Source organism: Gymnogyps californianus, chromosome 3 (genome assembly GCF_018139145.2).
Source record: "Gymnogyps californianus isolate 813 chromosome 3, ASM1813914v2, whole genome shotgun sequence".
Classification (NCBI taxonomy): domain Eukaryota; kingdom Metazoa; phylum Chordata; class Aves; order Accipitriformes; family Cathartidae; genus Gymnogyps; species Gymnogyps californianus.
Window position 1 is genome coordinate 21704805 of NC_059473.1, and position 17626 is coordinate 21722430.

Below are 17626 nucleotides of genomic sequence, written 5' to 3' on the forward strand. Positions count from 1 at the left end.
CCAATGCCATCCCATCACCTGCTTCCCATCTGGCTGCACTACACCCCAAAAGGCTACGCGAGCAACTGGACTAAGAGCCACTGTAGTTCTAGGAAAGATGTTCAACCTGCAGAAAAGGTGACCGAGTACTCAGACATAAGGGATGCACCATCTGTATGATAGAGAGGGACTTAAAGTGCAGCAGGGAGCACTAAGACTGGACATTTAGAGAAAGCTTCATTTAAGGTTCCTTACACCACGTCATTTTCCAGTCACTAAAGATGGAGAAAGAAAGGAGAAAGAAAAATAAGCCAAGGAAAAAAAAGGAACGGGGGGAAAAAAAAAAGACAAGTTTTAAAGGTTCAAAAACTAATTATCACAACTTTATCCAGGGCTGGGACACTACGTATCATCTTGCTTTATTTCCCTGATGCCAGGAGCCTTTTAGTCCAGAGGATGCACCAAAAGTGATGTCTCCATTTTTCGGTGGAAACCTGCCAGGGAAGCAAACAAAAAAACCCATGCATACATCTATAATAGGTTGTGGTGAGCATGAAACAATAATAGCAAGCCAGGGAACCTTCACATTTTGCAGGAATGGAACTTCCATTCCCTTACACAAGTTAAATATGTCATTCAAAAGGATCTTCTCATGGGAAAAAGTAAGCAATCAGAAATGGAAATAAAGTGGTCAGAGCTGATTATCTTGCCAACTTGAGATGCCTTCAGACATTGGTGTGGGGCAGGGGAGCCTGGCAAAACAAAGTATTTGAGTATAAATGCAAACCACGCCATTTTGAAACAAAGGTTGATTTCTTATGCATTCAATGATAAATATGCATGTGTACGTATATACACATAGACACACACACACTTATAACCAGCTGACTACAGTAAGGGTTTAAGAGGGAAGGAAATGCAATGTCCATATTGCATTACCCCCCAAAGAAAGTGAGAAAGGACAGGAGGAATTGAATTGCTTTTTCAAAACCACATTTGTGTTGTATGATTTTTGTGGAGAATTTCAGGATTTTGTAATTTTTGGGAGCATATGCAGACTAAACATTGACACTCCACAAATAAACCCTAAACAAAACCAAAAGCATTATCTGAAGTCTATTATAAATAATGCACATCAAATTTTATTTTTTTTAAAAGAATAAATGAGCTTGGTATAAGTGTGGTTGTATTCAGACTCACCTGTGGGCACGCTTCCCCCTCTTTTAAATTTACATATCTTGATGTCTTCAAATCCACTTTGACAGCTCCATCTAGATGAATAGATAAAATACACTGACCTCTCCTACTCGAATTAACAGAGGATATATTAAATAGCATCTGTGGGAGGCCCCTTCAGAAGGGGCATGCCAGAGACACATATTTTATCCAAACCTACTCCATTTAAAAAGGGCAAACAATCCCAGGGGGACTGGGGAGGGCAGGGACTATCTGCGATGCTAACCAATAGCTTTAAATATAGTCTATTTTCTTCAAATGTAGCTGGCATCAAATGTATTTATGTATGTAGAAAGTTCAGTGCAGTAGGAACAGATATTTTTGGGTTGCGGAAAGGTCAGAGGAATGCAAGACAAGCACTGGCATTCCAAGGCTCTTGTAAGGATGCTAAACTTGACAAGGCTTTTCAGGAAAACGCATTTTTAGTAAAGAGATGCTGGTAGGTGGCTCCATAATGATTACACGTATTAAGTAAAGAACTGCACTTGTTGATCAGCAATATGGCTTTACTACTGCTTGGAGCTGAGGTGTTGGGAATCTTTTTCATAACAAACAAACAAAAAAAAAAAACCAGGATTTTTTGCCTTTAGGGTTTGGGGTTTTTTTGTTTGGGTTTTTGGGGGGGAGAGTGTGGGGTTTTTTAAAGTTAAATGAAACCATATTTTAACATACCTGTGCAAATAAAGAAGTGATAATTTTCTGTTGCCCTCTTGAAAAGCAAATGAAAAAAAAGCTTTAATGGCAGTGAATGACATAGTCAAGCTAAGTAACTAAGGCTTCATGTGGAAATGAGATACCATGGGAAGGGGGGTGTACCAGGCTGCCCCTTTTTAGTTCGGAGCATAGTTGGAGTTCAGCCTCCTGCCACTCTGGAGGAAACCTGCCATACTCAAAGCGTCCAAAGAAGCCCCAGCCAGGACCTGCTGCACACGCACCCTGCCCACCGCTCCTGTGGCGTTTGGGTCTTAGAAGCTCTCAGCCAGGGCCACAGGCACCGAGGCTCCAAAGTATTTCCAGCAGCACCAGAGCTGCAGGCACGCTTTGGAAGCACAGTGCTTCAGACACGCTGCTACCTCTAACCCCCTCTGGGTGCAGGAGCTAACTTCTTCTGCTCCCCATGCAAGGAGAATATTTAGCCATGCCATCCATGTTTGCGGTTTCTCTACTGTTGGTAAGTGCAACAGAATAAAAAGGGCAAAAGCACACTAATCTCTTTATTTACTCTAGCAGCTTTCTCTTGTCTGCTGCGCTGCCTGCCTTCCCTCAGGTCCAGCTGCATGTTCAAACTAAAGAAATCGGATGGACTTTGCTCTTGTTGGCAATCTTAAAGTAAGTACATATGTTGCTTACCCCTTCATGGACGCACAACACTGACTCCAGCACTGCCGCCACCGCTTTCAAAGATAGACTCCACATGGCCAAGCTGAGTCCAGAAGATAAACCCAGCGAGGTTCTCAGCAGCGCCACGGAAGTCCTAGCAAGCTGCTTAAATTGTATCTGCTCTCAGCATCCTCCCAGGGGCTGCTAAGTCACAGTGGCTTCCTGGAGCATGGCTGCTCCCAGAACAGGTCCTCCCAGAGGGCACAGCCAACACTGCCACCCTACTTAGCAGACGAAGAGTCTTGCGATGAGGGAGATCCCAGCTGACCACTTATGCAGGTGTTTTCGTCACACAACATGGTACCATTTGCCCAGTTAGAGAGCAGTTACATGTAGGGTTGCATACAAGTGAGGTTCAGCATAGACCTTCTGCTCCGTCAGACACAGCGCCCAAGAGCCTCCTCTTTTTTGAATCGGTTGTTGAAGGACTCAAGTTGTGTGCCCTTGCATTTCAAGTAAACTCAGCCTTTTCCTGTAACCACTTCCAGGGCTGAGCAGATACTTTTTATGGAAGTCTGAAAGGATCCGGTATTTTTCCAGACTTTTTACAACTAAGTTTAGATTGATGGATCTATCTGGCTTCCTGGTGCCCTTCCAAGATTAATTACATAGCAACCCTCACACCCCAGTTAGGATGTTTGTGACTCACATTTCTGAACACATGAACATGCGCTGGAATAGAGTTCTGCTAAAGGCCATGCAGCCTGGGATGCAGCAAACCATTATCGGACAGCTTTAGGTCTATTAAACAGAAATAAAGTAATAAAGGAGAGCTGAGGGAAATGAAACTTCGTGTCACCTGTCTCTTGAGCTAATCGGAAAGAGGTTGATAGTCTGCTCTACCTTACATAAACCCAAGGAACGGAGAGTTAATACTGACCACCAAACCGCACAACTGTAAACACAATGGAAGATTGAGGAGCTCAGTCTTTACCTTTGAAAGGATCTAGGACATTGTCGGTACTCTTGATCTCTCCCATGATCTTCTTGCAGTCCAACTATCACTGTGGCTTTTGATCTTTTACTGAACATCTAAAGTTTCTGAAGCTTAACAGGAAGTGCCCTGTGGCCCACGGTATGTGAAGACAGATGAAGCAGATATTCTCCAAGTCTGAATTTAATGTCTATTGCTTTGTTTTCTGCAGTTATAGAAGACTGCACCCTGTGACGCAGCTGGTTTCTTTCAGTCCTACGCTTCTATGAGTGAAATCTTGATAAAATGAAGTTAAGAGATTTAGCAATCAATCACCTTTTACTTATGCCAAGGTGATACAGATAGGTCTGTCAAAAATAACTGTCCATGAGTCAGTGCATATAATCATGCCTGCTATGACTAAAGAATCATCATCCTTCATAATCTCTGGAAGACAAATCTCAATTAACAGTGAATGCAGCTGTTTTTTGGAGTTCAAGAGCAAAGAGGCTATGAGGGTTAGCGCATCAATGAAGCGCGATAATTGTCTCACTGTGCTTATTATCTAGCCCCTAAAGAAAGTGAGAACAGTTAGCTAGTTAACAAGCAGTGATAAGCTGTCAGAGCAATTTTGTGCACTAGAGGAGACAGAATTCTTCTCTACAATACTGATCCTGCAGGAAAACGAAATTTCAGTCAGCTAGGTGCCTAGTGCATAATGGTCCAAGAGCAAAGGGGAGACACTTTAGCTTTACATAGGGTCAGAAAAATGAGAGGTTCCAACCCAAACTCTTCACAACGACACACCACAGCCTTCTTTGTGTCTATGGTCTGCATAGGTCGAAGATAGTCTCTACCTGCTGTTTAGCTCAGGCTACAATTACTTGTGTTTTGATTTCCTGAAGTCAACACGACAAGCTGTTGCCCATTGGGGAGCGTGGCATTCCTCAGGCCAGGCTACAAGTGGCTGTGACGAATATTGGAAGTTGACGCTACCCCACAACTAAGGCTCATTCTTAATCCATCTGCACTGAAACACCTTGAGAACGTGCAACCACCCAGTTCCCTGCCTTGATTCACAGCCCCATCTCTTACAGCTCCAGCCCTGACACACGCCCTCTACACACCTGAGCCCTGCTCACCTCCTTTCCCCTTCCAATCATTCCTGTTCCCTGGTCTGCCTGACCAAGCACATTGCCCCTTGCCATGCTGACACCATCCTTCCCTTCGCTGTAGATGGACACCTCCTCAGCTTGCTTTGCTTCATGGCTTCATGCTGGTCTCAGCTGTGGCAGATGATATCCACCTTCACTGCAAGTTCAGTCCAAGCTTCATTGCTAGGCTTGACTGGTTATAACAATCCCAAACACGCATTTACCAGCTGAGGAGCCAAGAGGTATTAACCCCTGCTTCACTAGCACTGACCAGTACCATGTGCTCCCACACAAAACGATGCAGTCACACAGCAGCATCCAGCACTGCCCTCTCCACTGTGGGCATCTTCATACACTGCCCAGGAAGCAGCTCTGCTAGCAGACAGGCATGGCATTGTTTCAAGATACTTGAAAAGGAACACCAATGAATAAAAGTGAAGAAAATCAGAAGTACATCTATAGGTGAAAACCCTTGTTCCACAACAGGAAAGTCAATACAAGTGAAGATTCTGGCTCCAGAATCCAAATATTGTCATGTTGAGCAAGCAGATTTGTTTCAGAGGAGGCCCAGTGTCTGAAACCCTTACCAACTTCACCAATTTCGCCAGGTAAAACACAAAAATAAGTACTAGTAACAGTGACATTCTAAGTAGAGATTGTTAATATTAACACAGCAGCTATGTAGAATACGTAAAAATAGGAACCTTTCTGAGGTATGAATGCTGCCTCTCTTCCAGCTGAAGAAAAGACTGATACGCACATGGTTTTGATGCCTGCATTATTTTTTAAGAACCTTCCGTCCAAAAGAAACAGAGACTTTGCAGGTGTAGTCCTCAGCCCTGCAGCTGCCCAGCACAGGGAATTTCTTACAGATTTCAAATGAGAATAAGGCAATTTAAGGTGCTAGAATAGACCAGAAATGAACACCTTGTGGCAGCCCTTTTTGAAATCTTTGCCATTTGCAGTGGCAAGGCCAGGAATCTCTTCTTCTTATGGAGAAGTGGAGCAATGCCTTTGGAAGGCTTTTTTTCTCCTTAAGATGCAGAAGCATGGAGCTTTCTTGGGTTTTTTTGGAGGGGGGCAGACTTGGCTGAAGATGTACCCACCTCAAATCTTAAGCAACCAGGAAATTTCTTCCTGCAAGGACCGTCCTTCTCTCACAGAGTCTTCTGCAAGATAAGTGCTGTAAAAAATAGGTTTGGCTTCATACTTAAGAGACCTGAAATAGGAAACATGGCCTTGCATTGACTTGAGTGTACTAAACTTTCCTACTTTCAAACCCATTTTGCCCTATTTTCATACATCTGTGGAAAAAAGAAGGTAGTCTGTAAACATCTTTTTCATCACCTAGATCATACGGGTTGTAAAATTGAGTCTGAAGACCACTTAACATCTGACGGTTCTGCACTCTTGCACATATAGCTTCCTCTGGTTAACTGCATATTTTCCTGAACTTACAGGTAAGATTAAAAAAATATAATCATCACTGTTAATTATATATGAGGTCCTGGAAACAGCAGCAGAAGTTAAATGCCGCAACAGAAAACAAAGGAAAAAGAAAATTCACAAATTTTACACCTTACAAGAGTTTGGATTCAATAGAAGTTTATACTTTTGTTTTCTTCCTCTAGAGTCAAAAAAGCAATTAACATTTTTAAGTACACAATTTAAAAAATAGTGTTTTATGATTGACATGTTTTCAATTTCCTAAATAGCTTTAGCAAAATCAAATACAATTCCTACAGTTACAGCAGTTCAGCATTTATGTGAAGATATTTATATTGTAGTGCTCATAAGTTACACTCTCCACTTCCCAGAATGGCCCTCTTTCATCACATAATTGATTTAAGTGTCATTTGTGAAATGTGTTGTACTCAGATGCATACCTGTTTTAGGATTCTAGCCAAGTTCTTCTACGGGGCTTTTACAGGGATAAATCAGGGGTTTAGATCTATGGCATTTTCTTAACAGGAATGTAGATGCAGTTTCTCATTGGAAAGACAGGCCCACTTCCAAATTAGCCCAATTGACGATAGCCTAATGAGAGGCAACATGATCTATACCACACAGTTTGTGTTACGTAAATCCTAATGTGGTGCTAAAACAACAGTGAAAAAATATGTTTGGCTAGAGGCAAAAATTCAGCTCTCTTTCCTTCCGCTTCTTTGACTTAATGAAGAGACACACACATAACTAATTGTTTCGGCAGGCCAGCAGGCTGTCTTTGCTTAATAATACCATCAGGAATTCCACAAGGTTTCAGCTTCTAATATTAAGGATCTTCAACATATGCTTTTTAAAAGTGAACCTCAGGATTATTTTCCTTTTCAAAAGATGCTTTTTCTCTCACTTCCTCCCGCTAGTTGCTGCATCAGGCATAACAATACACAAATATGCAGCATGCAGTCCGAACTGGGCACTTGTCTGTCACAGGAAAACTTAATACTTACAGAGCACTCTGCTAACAAAAGGATATTTGGAGCAACTCTGAGTTCACAAATAATAGAAAACTACCTTCCCATACGCCTGCTTCAGGCTTGCCACATACATCCGTCTGAATTTGCTCAAAGGCACGATGGCTCTTCACTTTACAGGTCTGAGTTGTGAATATGCAGCAAAATTCCAGTAAACACCAAATTGGCTCATATTTGTTCTTCTTCACACTTAATTAGATTCCTCTTTTTGGCTAGTTCAACACTCTTTCTAGATCTAGCAATCCATAACAAAGCAACAGGCAGACAAGCATTTGAAAGATGGCTGGCTTTTGTCTTGGAGTCCACTTTTTTTTTTTTTAAATAATCATCTAAAATTTAAAGAAATGATACTACTGCCATAATCCAACTAGTTTCCTCCCCTATCTGTTTTATGCAGTATAAAATATAGCAGAAAATATAATTATCAGCTTCCTACTAGTGGCTGACATTTTGGTTAGAATAGGGGTAGGGGTGGCAGGCAACCAGAGATCTAAATGTGTAACCAGTAAGGATGTTAACATGCTCAGTCTAAAACCGCAGCTTCCCAAACATCTGCTTAGCAGCCTAACTTTCTATAGTAAGAGATTCACTGAGCCAGAGAGGAACTATGCATGAACACAGAGCCCTACAGTATTGGCCTGGATGTCAGCTTGAATGGGGCAGGCTCAGAATCAGATCACTCCCAACAGCTTTTCTTCCCCTTCAATGTGCATAAAGTCTCTGATCCAGTGAACACCTAATTCTTTTAGTCAAACTGGAAGTTCTACTGATACTTTAGCAAATGCATCACTATTCTACAGCCTTGGTGTTACGGTATGCTTCACAGGAGAAAAAATTGATGGTTCAAACTCTATCAAGCAGAGGTCACAAACAAACAAATTCACAGTCTTACACATCATTAGCCAGTGTTCCCACCTCTAGACTAGAGTAGCATTGAGTCAGCTCACAATCCTTCTCCTGATATTGCTCCAATGTCAAAAGACAGCAGCAATCTTCAGGAAACGATTGCAGGATAAGAAACACTGCAAAAAAGTGCCTCCAGACATAGATAGGGTAAGACGATTAGGACCAAAGAAGGGTGGAATCTAAGACAGAGCCTTGCCATCTGCACTCCATGTTCACTTGTAAAGGCAGCTCCACGACCAACGTATTTACTTTATGCTTGGCATGACTGTTTTTGTCATTCTTTATAGGCACTGAATGTAACTAATACACAACACAAAGCCCTTGTACATAATTTTGGATTCTGATAGCGAGCTTGACGTAAAATTTTAGGAGGTGTGATACTCACAGCAGTGCTGTGAATTCTGTCTTGGATTAGAGTTTCTTCTATCACAGCCTCCAGAAAATCTAAAGACGTGGTTGCTACAGCCATGCTAGCAGATGACATGATCTGAAATGACTGCCACTTCATAGCCTCAAAGACCTCCTGCACCTTACAAAGGAACATAGCCCAAAAAATATTGCAAGGAATAAGAAAAAGTTATGCTGGTGAGCATGTTCATGGGAAACCAATTTGCATATCAAAGTGAAAAGGCATCTTCTGATCAAAGTTTCTCTCATTGCTGGACCACCTTGTACACAGGGTCTCCAACTTGAATTGTTCCAGTTTTGTCAATGGCAAAGTATCTTCCAAAGAGAGGGCTGGATTTGTATATGTGTCGCTCAGATGGATCACATAAGCGGTAACTGCAGAGAGAGAGCATTTCTTTACAATCAGTGGTAGCAAATTCTAAACATCAAAATATCAGTGATGAGGGAGAGGACATATGAATAGTGATGCCCTGTTCTGGTCACCATACTAGACTAAAAACTAAATAAATTTTATAATTAAGAGAAACAAGCAGTTCAAATGGAGGAAAAAAGGCTGACTGTATTCACACATCTATGTATAATACACATACAAAAGACTTTAGAAAAAGAAATGCCAATGTTGCAAAGTTAGGCCTTTAAATACCTTAAATACCTGTTACCCCAGGCATTCACCCTAGCAGAGATGAAAGAGACAGGGAATGTAAAGTTTGCAAGAAAGAAGAGAGAACTTCCTGAATTTTCTTACCATATAGAATTGCAGAAAGTAGAATGGAAGCCAATATACACAGACCTTTACACTGCATTATTATGTCCCACACATACTTCAAACCACTTTTAAAACACTAGTCTAACATCTGTTGGGATCTAGCCTAAATCCACTCCCACAGCTTAAGAAGCCCTGGTATTTTTACAACCTTTTCAATGTTTCCAGGGGCTCCTTCCTGTCCAGGACCCCAGTGTCTGGGTTAACAGTTGTTAAAATACACCTGCAATGACAGACAGTGTCAAATCAGTAACGGCTTCTTATCATAAATCTCTATACATCTATATGAAATAACGGTCTCAAATATTTACCTGGCACAACACACTGTCCCTTTCATCTCCACATCGCCAATAAGAATCTCCTCCCAGGTGTCCTGAGGGAAGGTAAACATTATGCACAGATTAGACATATCCACATGCAACCATTTTTCCAGGAGTGGCACAGTCATTCCTAGAAGAAGCAGTACCATTCCAGATGATCACCTTTACTTGTACCTTCAAAATAAGTACAGTTATATTATGGTACTATTTTAATGAAAACCCTACAGTCACTGCATTCATCCAATTCAGGACCCGCTAGAAATTATATCTGGAAAGAAAGATACACAAGTAATAAATCCCGTTCTGCAGCGTGCACTTGTCTGAACCTAAAGCAAGCTTATTCTTACTGTATGTGTGATAATCTGATCTGTGACCTCCGGTAAGTAATCATTTTTGCAGAAAGGAAATTTTTAGTGGAAGTAAGTTTTCACTTCTCGTCTACACAAGCTGCCTATTGCAATCCCTCTTGGAAGACAAAAACCCATTGCCACTTTAGGAACTTCTTAGATTTGGGAAATTATCAGATCTATCCAGAGCAAATTCTTTGGAAAATGGCAACATGACGTAAAAACATGTAAAGGCCACCATTACCAGTTCACTTCATCACCAGATACCTTCCTCGTGTTTTTTAAACTACCAGAATATTGTCAGAGATGCAGTGATAGACTGCAGTATTGCAAGGGTCAGTTTTACTCTTGTGCCAAAGGCTACAAAACATCACACTGTCAATTTACAAATTGTTCATTTGTATCATTAATTGATCAATTATAGCATGCATAGCTTTCCCTACTTTACACTTAAAGATGAGCTTTCAGTAGCAAGCCTGTCGTTTAAATACACTTATCCTTTGCTAAGCTAAATAAGCATTCACAGACCTGTCTCCTCCCTCAATGTTTCACATTCACTGACGTGAGCAGAAGCTGTATCTCTCTGGAGTCCAGTTGTAAAAACCATAGAATAGCAGCTTTCCTCATCCTTGTAGGCACCATCACACAAGGAAACTGAGTTACAAAGAAACATAACCAAGCCTTCAAAAAGACATTTAAGACAGTTATTTTACCTCCTCAAAAGCACTGCAATCTGTCACAAGAATATTTGGCCTGAAGTTCTGTATCTTCACTTTCTTCTCCAGCCTGGTATTTAAATCTTCCAGTGAAGCTTCTGAGAGGATCAAGACTGGGCTACAGTCAGGATAGGCAACCTACATAAACACAACCAAATCCTAAGGCTGCTGTTAAGAGCACGGGAGGAAAGTTACTGAATGGCAAAAGGACAGATATGTTGGAACCAGTGGCCACATATTAGCCTGACTGTTAGGCTGCTGCATTCAGGTTTTAATTTTCCTGGAAGTAGGTTAACAAGAAAAAAAAAATGCCCTTTTCTATTTCAGTAACCATGGCAAGTTTCATTTGCTCAAATTGTAAAACTAAACTTCTACTTATAGAATTAAATCAAAATTATATAAGCTACCACAACTTCTTACAAAATAATACTGTATGCATGTCCCAGACATTTATTATAGGTGTTACAGACAGAACTAAGTATATCAGTAAAACATGTTATGGTAAGTTATGAAAGGTACTTAAGATGTTTATGGACCTGTTGAACTTATCTGGTTGACTATAATCAACTAACTGGATTTTTTTATATAATGAATCTATCTTATTACAACACCAGAGGGAGTTTCACGTACAGAATAGCAATACTAAATTGCAACTGTCCATTCGTCAGTCTAAGGTTGCTTGGAAGTGAGAGGACTGCCATTTTAGCAAACAAGGCCAATGAACAGTATTAAAAGAAAAATCCTATATATGCTAGTTCCACAGAAAAAAAATGAGAAATTTTGGCAAGAATTTGAGTGTATAGCCCTCCTCCTGTCTTTCTCTTACGTTACCCTTCCCCCCGCCCCGCCTTGTACATGCCTTTACAACCAGAAGAAGATGAGTGCTGAAATAACTGTACAAACAATTTTCAGGCTAGGATTCCTGGATGTCACCCCTCCTAATCTGACATCCCTTTTGCTGAGACCTAGTCTTCTGCATTGGTCTCAGTGCCCTTACATAATAAATACATATCTATAAAAGTCCGTAATTGAATATACCTTCATCTCTTTGTACAACAACAAGCAAAACACTGAGAATAACATCACATCAGTAAGGCAAAGTACTCACAATTTGCATTTGCTTACAAAGCTTACACTTATCAGGTACAGTTCAAACCATCTTCACAAGAGAGTTGTTCAGACAAAAAGAAGGGCATCGGTGGCTCCAATGACATGAGGATGTTTGAGCACAGCATCTCCTGTGCTCCATTTCCCTACCTGCATTAACTTTATCTAATCACACACCTTCAAGCCTCTTCCCACAGAAAGGGAGATGAAACCTCTGTAACCTTCTTTGGATTTTAATTCCTAAGCCCACAACTATAGAGCCCTGGGTTAAGCATCATTCCTTTAAACAAAATAGGAGGTAACACAACTCATATCAGTACACTTCTAGACCTAACAAGGGATAGAGAACAGAGGTTTTCTATGCAACACAGATTACACCATCAAAACATCTTTAAAAATGTAACTTTTTTCTACTGACTGAGGCACAAAAGGAATGCTATTCTGCAACGTAATAGTTCCTCTTCAAATACCAGTATCAGCCTCTTTAGCTGTGAATGCTTAGAACAGATTTAAAGTAAAATTTAAGCAAGTCATCTCATCATAGAAAAGGAGAATATTCATGTGGTTTAAGTACATGACTACACACCTCGCTAAACTGGGCTCAGTCACCAATGACGGAATGGGCAGGTTTCGGTGGGTGGGTGGGAAATGGTTGAAAGGAAGTACTTCTGAGAAAAAGAACATTCATTTACCTCATCTGTGGTTCGGAAAAGGTTTATTATGTCCTTTGACTTTCTTGGCACCATGGAGGGCTCAAAGTGCACCAGTCGATATGGTTCTGAATTCAGGAAAGCGGTGATCCACTCAGCCACTTCATCTCCACAGTCCCTGCCTTGGATATCCAGTCCAAACACCCTGAAGAGTCACAAGACACATCAGCAAGTTAACTGGAAAGCTGAAGGCTCAAGGATGCTTATTATTCAAAGGCAAACATCTTGTTTTAATAGTAGTAGCAAGATACAGTAAACAAACCACCTGGATTATAATGAGGTGGAAGCTGGTTTCTGAATTTGGCACAGGGATCATTCCTAGTGTGCAATCTCCTTGCGGCCACCTTGTTTTGAAAGCTAAGTAACAAGGACGTGGCTGGACGACACCAGTTGGTGAAAGAATGAGCCATGAAATAGCCTTAAGGTGCCCAGATCTAACTGTCACATGAATGACCAGTAACAAACCTACCTGTTTGCCATACTTTCAAGCAAAAAAAGGGTCTACTCTTGCATTTGCATGCAACTACAACACCTAAAGATTTCTACCCAGAAATCAACTGAAAGGTAATTAATTTCAGAAAATGAATGATAGCTTGAAAGGATGTGGTTAGTTACTGTAATTGACATTTACAAATGTTATTAATTGTAAGTGTCCCTGACTGTTAAGTAAGCTTTCCTTCAGATTTTAGTGCTCTAAAAATTTAGCCAGAGCTGAGTGAAACTCTTAAGCTCAAACCTAGCCTATAGAATAGCTCAGTATCTTAAGAGAGGTTAAAGATTTATAATGGAAGCAAAGTCCACAGGACATAAAAAGCCACTGGCAGCAGAATACAAACAAGTTTACGCAGGGAACACTTTCCTGGCAAGAAAAGGTAAACCTCAACTCAACCTTTCAATAAACTTCAACACCAGTCATGAACAGTTTTACTACTCTCTTCACAGTAGCGATTTTGATCCAAATGCACTGCAGTTTCAGCTAGCTCTGCAATCATATCCTGGACAGCTTAAAGCATAGAGATGACCAGGCAGTTCATCTAGCCTGAGCCCAGCTCCTAGGAGCCCTCATCTGGGGGAGAGATGAATCATTAGGGTGCTGGCAGCAATATCCCTGCTCTGTTTGCTAGGATCCCTGTATCAACTCTGTGACACAGGCTGGGATTAAACACCATTGCCCCAGGCAGCATTCAACCACCTTTCTCTTCCCTCCATTCTCTCAGTCCCTGTGTGCCTTCTGGCTGGCAGGACAACAGAGGTGAGGGTGTTACAGCTTCCAACACTACTGTTTTCCACCCACAAAGCAGATCTATCCTGAGCACTCAGTGGTATAGGGATCCACGGGAACAGATCATGCAATTTAAGTATTGCAACACATACTAACAAAGGGCACAAATGAAGAATATGAGGCTTCTTAACCAGAGGGCTACAAAACCCCTCTAATATTTGCACAAATAGAAACTGTGCCTACACAATGGCTTCAGTCCTACATTTGACGCCCCCAAACACAGGATTTTTAAAAATACACATAAAATCTGCAACTGGACTCACCAGTTTTAAAGCTTAGTATCTGCACAGCCTTTTGCAGCCAGACGCAATATTGCATTGTCTGAGCTCCAAACTACCGCGCGCGAGCCAGCACCAATCTGAAGGCATCGTGCTTGCCCAGTGGCAGAATAAATACAAGTCTGTGCAGAGGGCCTTGCTGGCAGAGCGTACTGTGCAGTAAGACAGCTACTCCCACTCAGAAGCTGGAAGGGAAGAATCTAGGAGCAAAAGCCAAATCTTCGTTTGTCTGAATATAGTACTATTCCCAAATCTCATTCTTACGAATAGCTGAATGGATCAGAAAGAATCAGCCTTGAGCTGACAAATGGCAAATTGTTTAAGCACAGCAGAGTCATACAAAACCTCAGGATTCTTCCTGAGAAGTACAAGGCAACGTTTAACTATGGGTATTGTTAATTTCACATCCTATGACACCACTTACAATACCAGACAACTTGGTAATTTTTAAAGCCCATTTACATGCAGCTAACTTTTGCTTATTTGCATTCCCAAATTCTAGCAGTTTTAAATCCAGAGTGTGCAATAGTTTATTAAGGCAAAGAAAGGAAAAAAAATCAAGAGAAGAACAAATCACTGAGATCTAAAACTGGAAAATCCAAGATAATTTTTCATTACTGAAATGTATTTAGTCTATTTAAATATTTTTCTAATGGCACAACAAATTTTAGAAAAATAACATCTTGAAAACTGCATGGTTTTGTAGTGTATGTGTCACTGGCTAACATATAGGCATTACAGACAGATTTTTAAAAGACTGTCCTGTTTCTCCATGAGAAATGCTATCATTTGTAACTTGCACCTGCCTTGTATAAACAGAGATACTGAGCTATGCTGATCAAGGGTTTCCACAGCAACAGATTTATGCCAAAAGCTAGCAAATGCAGTTCCTTTGCAGCACTCTCTTAATTTTAATTATAGCAGCTGGTACATTAACCTTCTCTGCTATCCAAAGGAAAAACACTTATCGGTATCTTTGTAGGGGCTAACACCATTTACAGTTACTAAATAATCTTACATATTAATTGACATTTTAGCAGAGAAAAGGTTTTCTGCTTCCCCCTGGCAATTTTTCAGCATGGATTTCAATACATGGATAAAATAACTAGGCCTGCATTCATACAACAAAACTCCAGGCACGCAGCTAAATGACTATGTTTGTAACCCATTCACCTGAAACCCCTTTGAGGTAGCACCTACAGGGAATGACTTGCTCTCTGGGGATGCCCGCCTTTCCCCTGTGACCACAGAGTGAGCCTCAGGCAACCAAGTTTTTAATTTAGGCACCTCAGTTACAGACAGGGGTGAGGAATCTAAACTCCAACATCTCACCAATTCCAAACAGCCAGTGTGTATACAAAAATGCTGATGCATGTACTAGTGGTGACCAAGAAATACCAATATGCATGACTGAGGCTCTGAGATGCAACTGCTCACCTAAGAAAAAATGAAAACACTGGAAGTAAACACAAATGAGTAAACATGACATTCTATGAAGACTGAAGATCACAGTTCATTTGGCAGATGTATAATGTACGGTCTTTGAATATTGTGTCATCTTTTCCTGAGACTTGTTTTCACCAGTGTTTAGCAGATTAAAACTAGACTTTTTGTTATGACTATCAATCCTGGCCACCTGTACAACACATGGCAGAGAATTTCACAGAATCACAGAATAGTGTGGACTGGAAGGGACCTTTAACGATCATCTAGTCCAACCTCCCTGCCATGGGCATGGACATCTTCCACTAGATCAGGTTGTTCAAAGACCCATTCAACCTGGCCTTGAACGCTTCCAGTGATGAGGCATCCACAATTTCTCCGGGCAACCCATTCCAGTGTCTCACCACCCTCATTGTAAAAAATTTCTTCCTTGTGTCTAATCTAAACCTACCCTCTTTTAGTTTAAAACCATTGCCCCTTGTCCTGTCAGTACAGGCCTGGGTCTGAAGTCTCTCTCCATCATGCAGATGGGGAGACAGACTCCCACAGAAAAGAAGCAGAAGCACAGAACTTTCGCCCTCCAACTTCTGCATAAGAAAATGCAAACCATCACACTGTCTTGAAAAGCAAAGCATGCAAGTGAGGGAGAGTATTTAGAGAGATGAGAGGGAAAAATCCCCTTCTTCAGTACCTGCAGTTCTGCACGGGATTTTTCCTGGGGAGCTTTACAGGCAAGCAGAGCTGCTTCATTTCTGGGGCCTCCAAGATCAAGTGCCCATTTTCACAGCTGACAGAAATGAGGACCAGCCGCGGCTCCTGGCGAGCCGTAACCATGTGCCCATCTTCCTTGGTCACAAGCCAAAACCTGTAACGTGACGGGGGACAGGAACGCGTCAAACAACGTTAAAGGCCGACGCCGGGTTCAGGGTACGCCCGCAGCACTGCGGAGTGCCGGGCATGGCAGCACCAGCGCAACAGGCGCCTCTTCAAAGGCGCTGAAGAAAACATCTAACAAACGTGGAGCCAGAACCGCGGCCTGGCAGCAGGGCCCACCCCCGGCCTGCCCCGCTCGCCCCCGCCGTACCTGTCCCGCAGCTCCCCGCTCCGCAGCCCCATCGGTGTCACCTGCGCCCGCCGCACCGCCACCCCCCGGCACGACTTCACCGGGTACACGAAGAGGCCCAACACCGTCCCCACCCGCTGCAGCCGCCGGCGGCGGCTCCCCGCCGCCCGCCTCCGCCCGCCGGCCCAGCGCCAGGCCCCCAGCAGGGCGCCCAGCGCCAGCAGCGCCGCCGCCCCCCACAGCCAGCCCGGCCGCACCGCCCGCAGCGACAGGCCCACGGCGCCCCGCGCCCCGCTCATGGCGACTGGGCCGCGGCGGCAGCGGCGGCGGCGCAGGGCCTGAAGGGGCTGGGGCCGGGGGCGGGCCGCGGGCCGGCGGCCGCCCCCCTCCGGCCCCGCCGCTTAACGGACCTTGGTGCGGGCAGCGCCCCGGCGACCTGCAGGGGTTTCCCCCGCACCTGCCCGCTGCCCCAGGCCGAGGCCTCCGCGGGGCCCAGACCTGTGGTGGAAGAAGAGTGCGATCACAGCGTGGAAAATAAAAGAGAGCGTGCACGCTGTCACTTGACAAAATACAGGCAGCAAATGCGTTTCTTCTAATATCTGGGCTTTTATTAAAAGCAATGTTGCAGAAAAAGTATGAACTGTGTAGAAATACATGAGTACGTGAAATTCAGCCGTTTGGTTTGACTCGGAGAAGAAGGGGGGAAACAGGTGGCTGGAGGCGAAGAGCCGCAAGGTGTGGGGGGGCTGCAAATGGCAGTGCCTGAGGTTGGGGTGGGGGGTCCCATGCCGTTTGGCCGCCTTGGGGCGTCTGCCCGCGCCAGCTGCCTGGTACCAAACTCATGAGCCCCCCTCCGAGAGCTTCCCGCTTGTCGGCAGGGTCGTGGGGAAGTCACTTTGCGGGACGCCCGGCTGCCAGGCAAATATGACATCATAGAACAGGCTGGAGTGGCAAACGCTGCTGTCGTCACAGATCTCTCCTCACAGGCAAAGCAAGAGCCTTGGCTGTTGATTTCCCCCAGCTCCCCTGTTGAGGCTTGCAGGGATCTGAAGGCCGAACTCACAAACTGACATTTTTAGGATCAGTGTGCCAAGACCAAAGTCCCAGCAGGTGGAAAACGGGGAAGCTTGGCGTTGGCCATTTCTGA

The 17626-nt window shown here is 43.1% G+C and overlaps 1 protein-coding gene across 1 annotated transcript; it reads right to left on the reverse strand.

Annotated features, from left to right (window-relative positions):
- Positions 1–6256: 6256 nt before the first annotated feature.
- LOC127014064 (mitochondrial amidoxime reducing component 2-like) lies at positions 6257–16778 on the reverse strand. Its single transcript, XM_050893111.1, has 7 exons — positions 16501–16778; positions 16108–16281; positions 12396–12558; positions 10594–10734; positions 9525–9586; positions 9365–9436; positions 6257–8825 (listed from the first exon to the last, which is right to left on the reverse strand). Exons 1-7 carry the CDS (start codon positions 16776–16778, stop codon positions 8696–8698), a joined length of 1020 nt encoding a protein of 339 aa, XP_050749068.1. The 3' UTR covers positions 6257–8695.
- Positions 16779–17626: the final 848 nt, after the last annotated feature.

What these genes read in the sequence shown, in the direction of transcription:
- LOC127014064 (XM_050893111.1), bottom strand. Translation starts at nt 16,778, where the DNA reads ATGAGCGGGGCGCGGGGCGCCGTGGGCCTGTCGCTGCGGGCGGTGCGG. An exon ending in TTTTCCGAACCACAGATGAG is followed by an intron (nt 10,735 to 12,395) that starts GTAAATGAATGT and finishes GTGTTTATGTAG; the next exon opens with GTTGCCTATCCTGACTGTAG. An exon ending in GGGACAGTGTGTTGTGCCAG is followed by an intron (nt 9,437 to 9,524) that starts GTAAATATTTGA and finishes CTGTCATTGCAG; the next exon opens with GTGTATTTTAACAACTGTTA.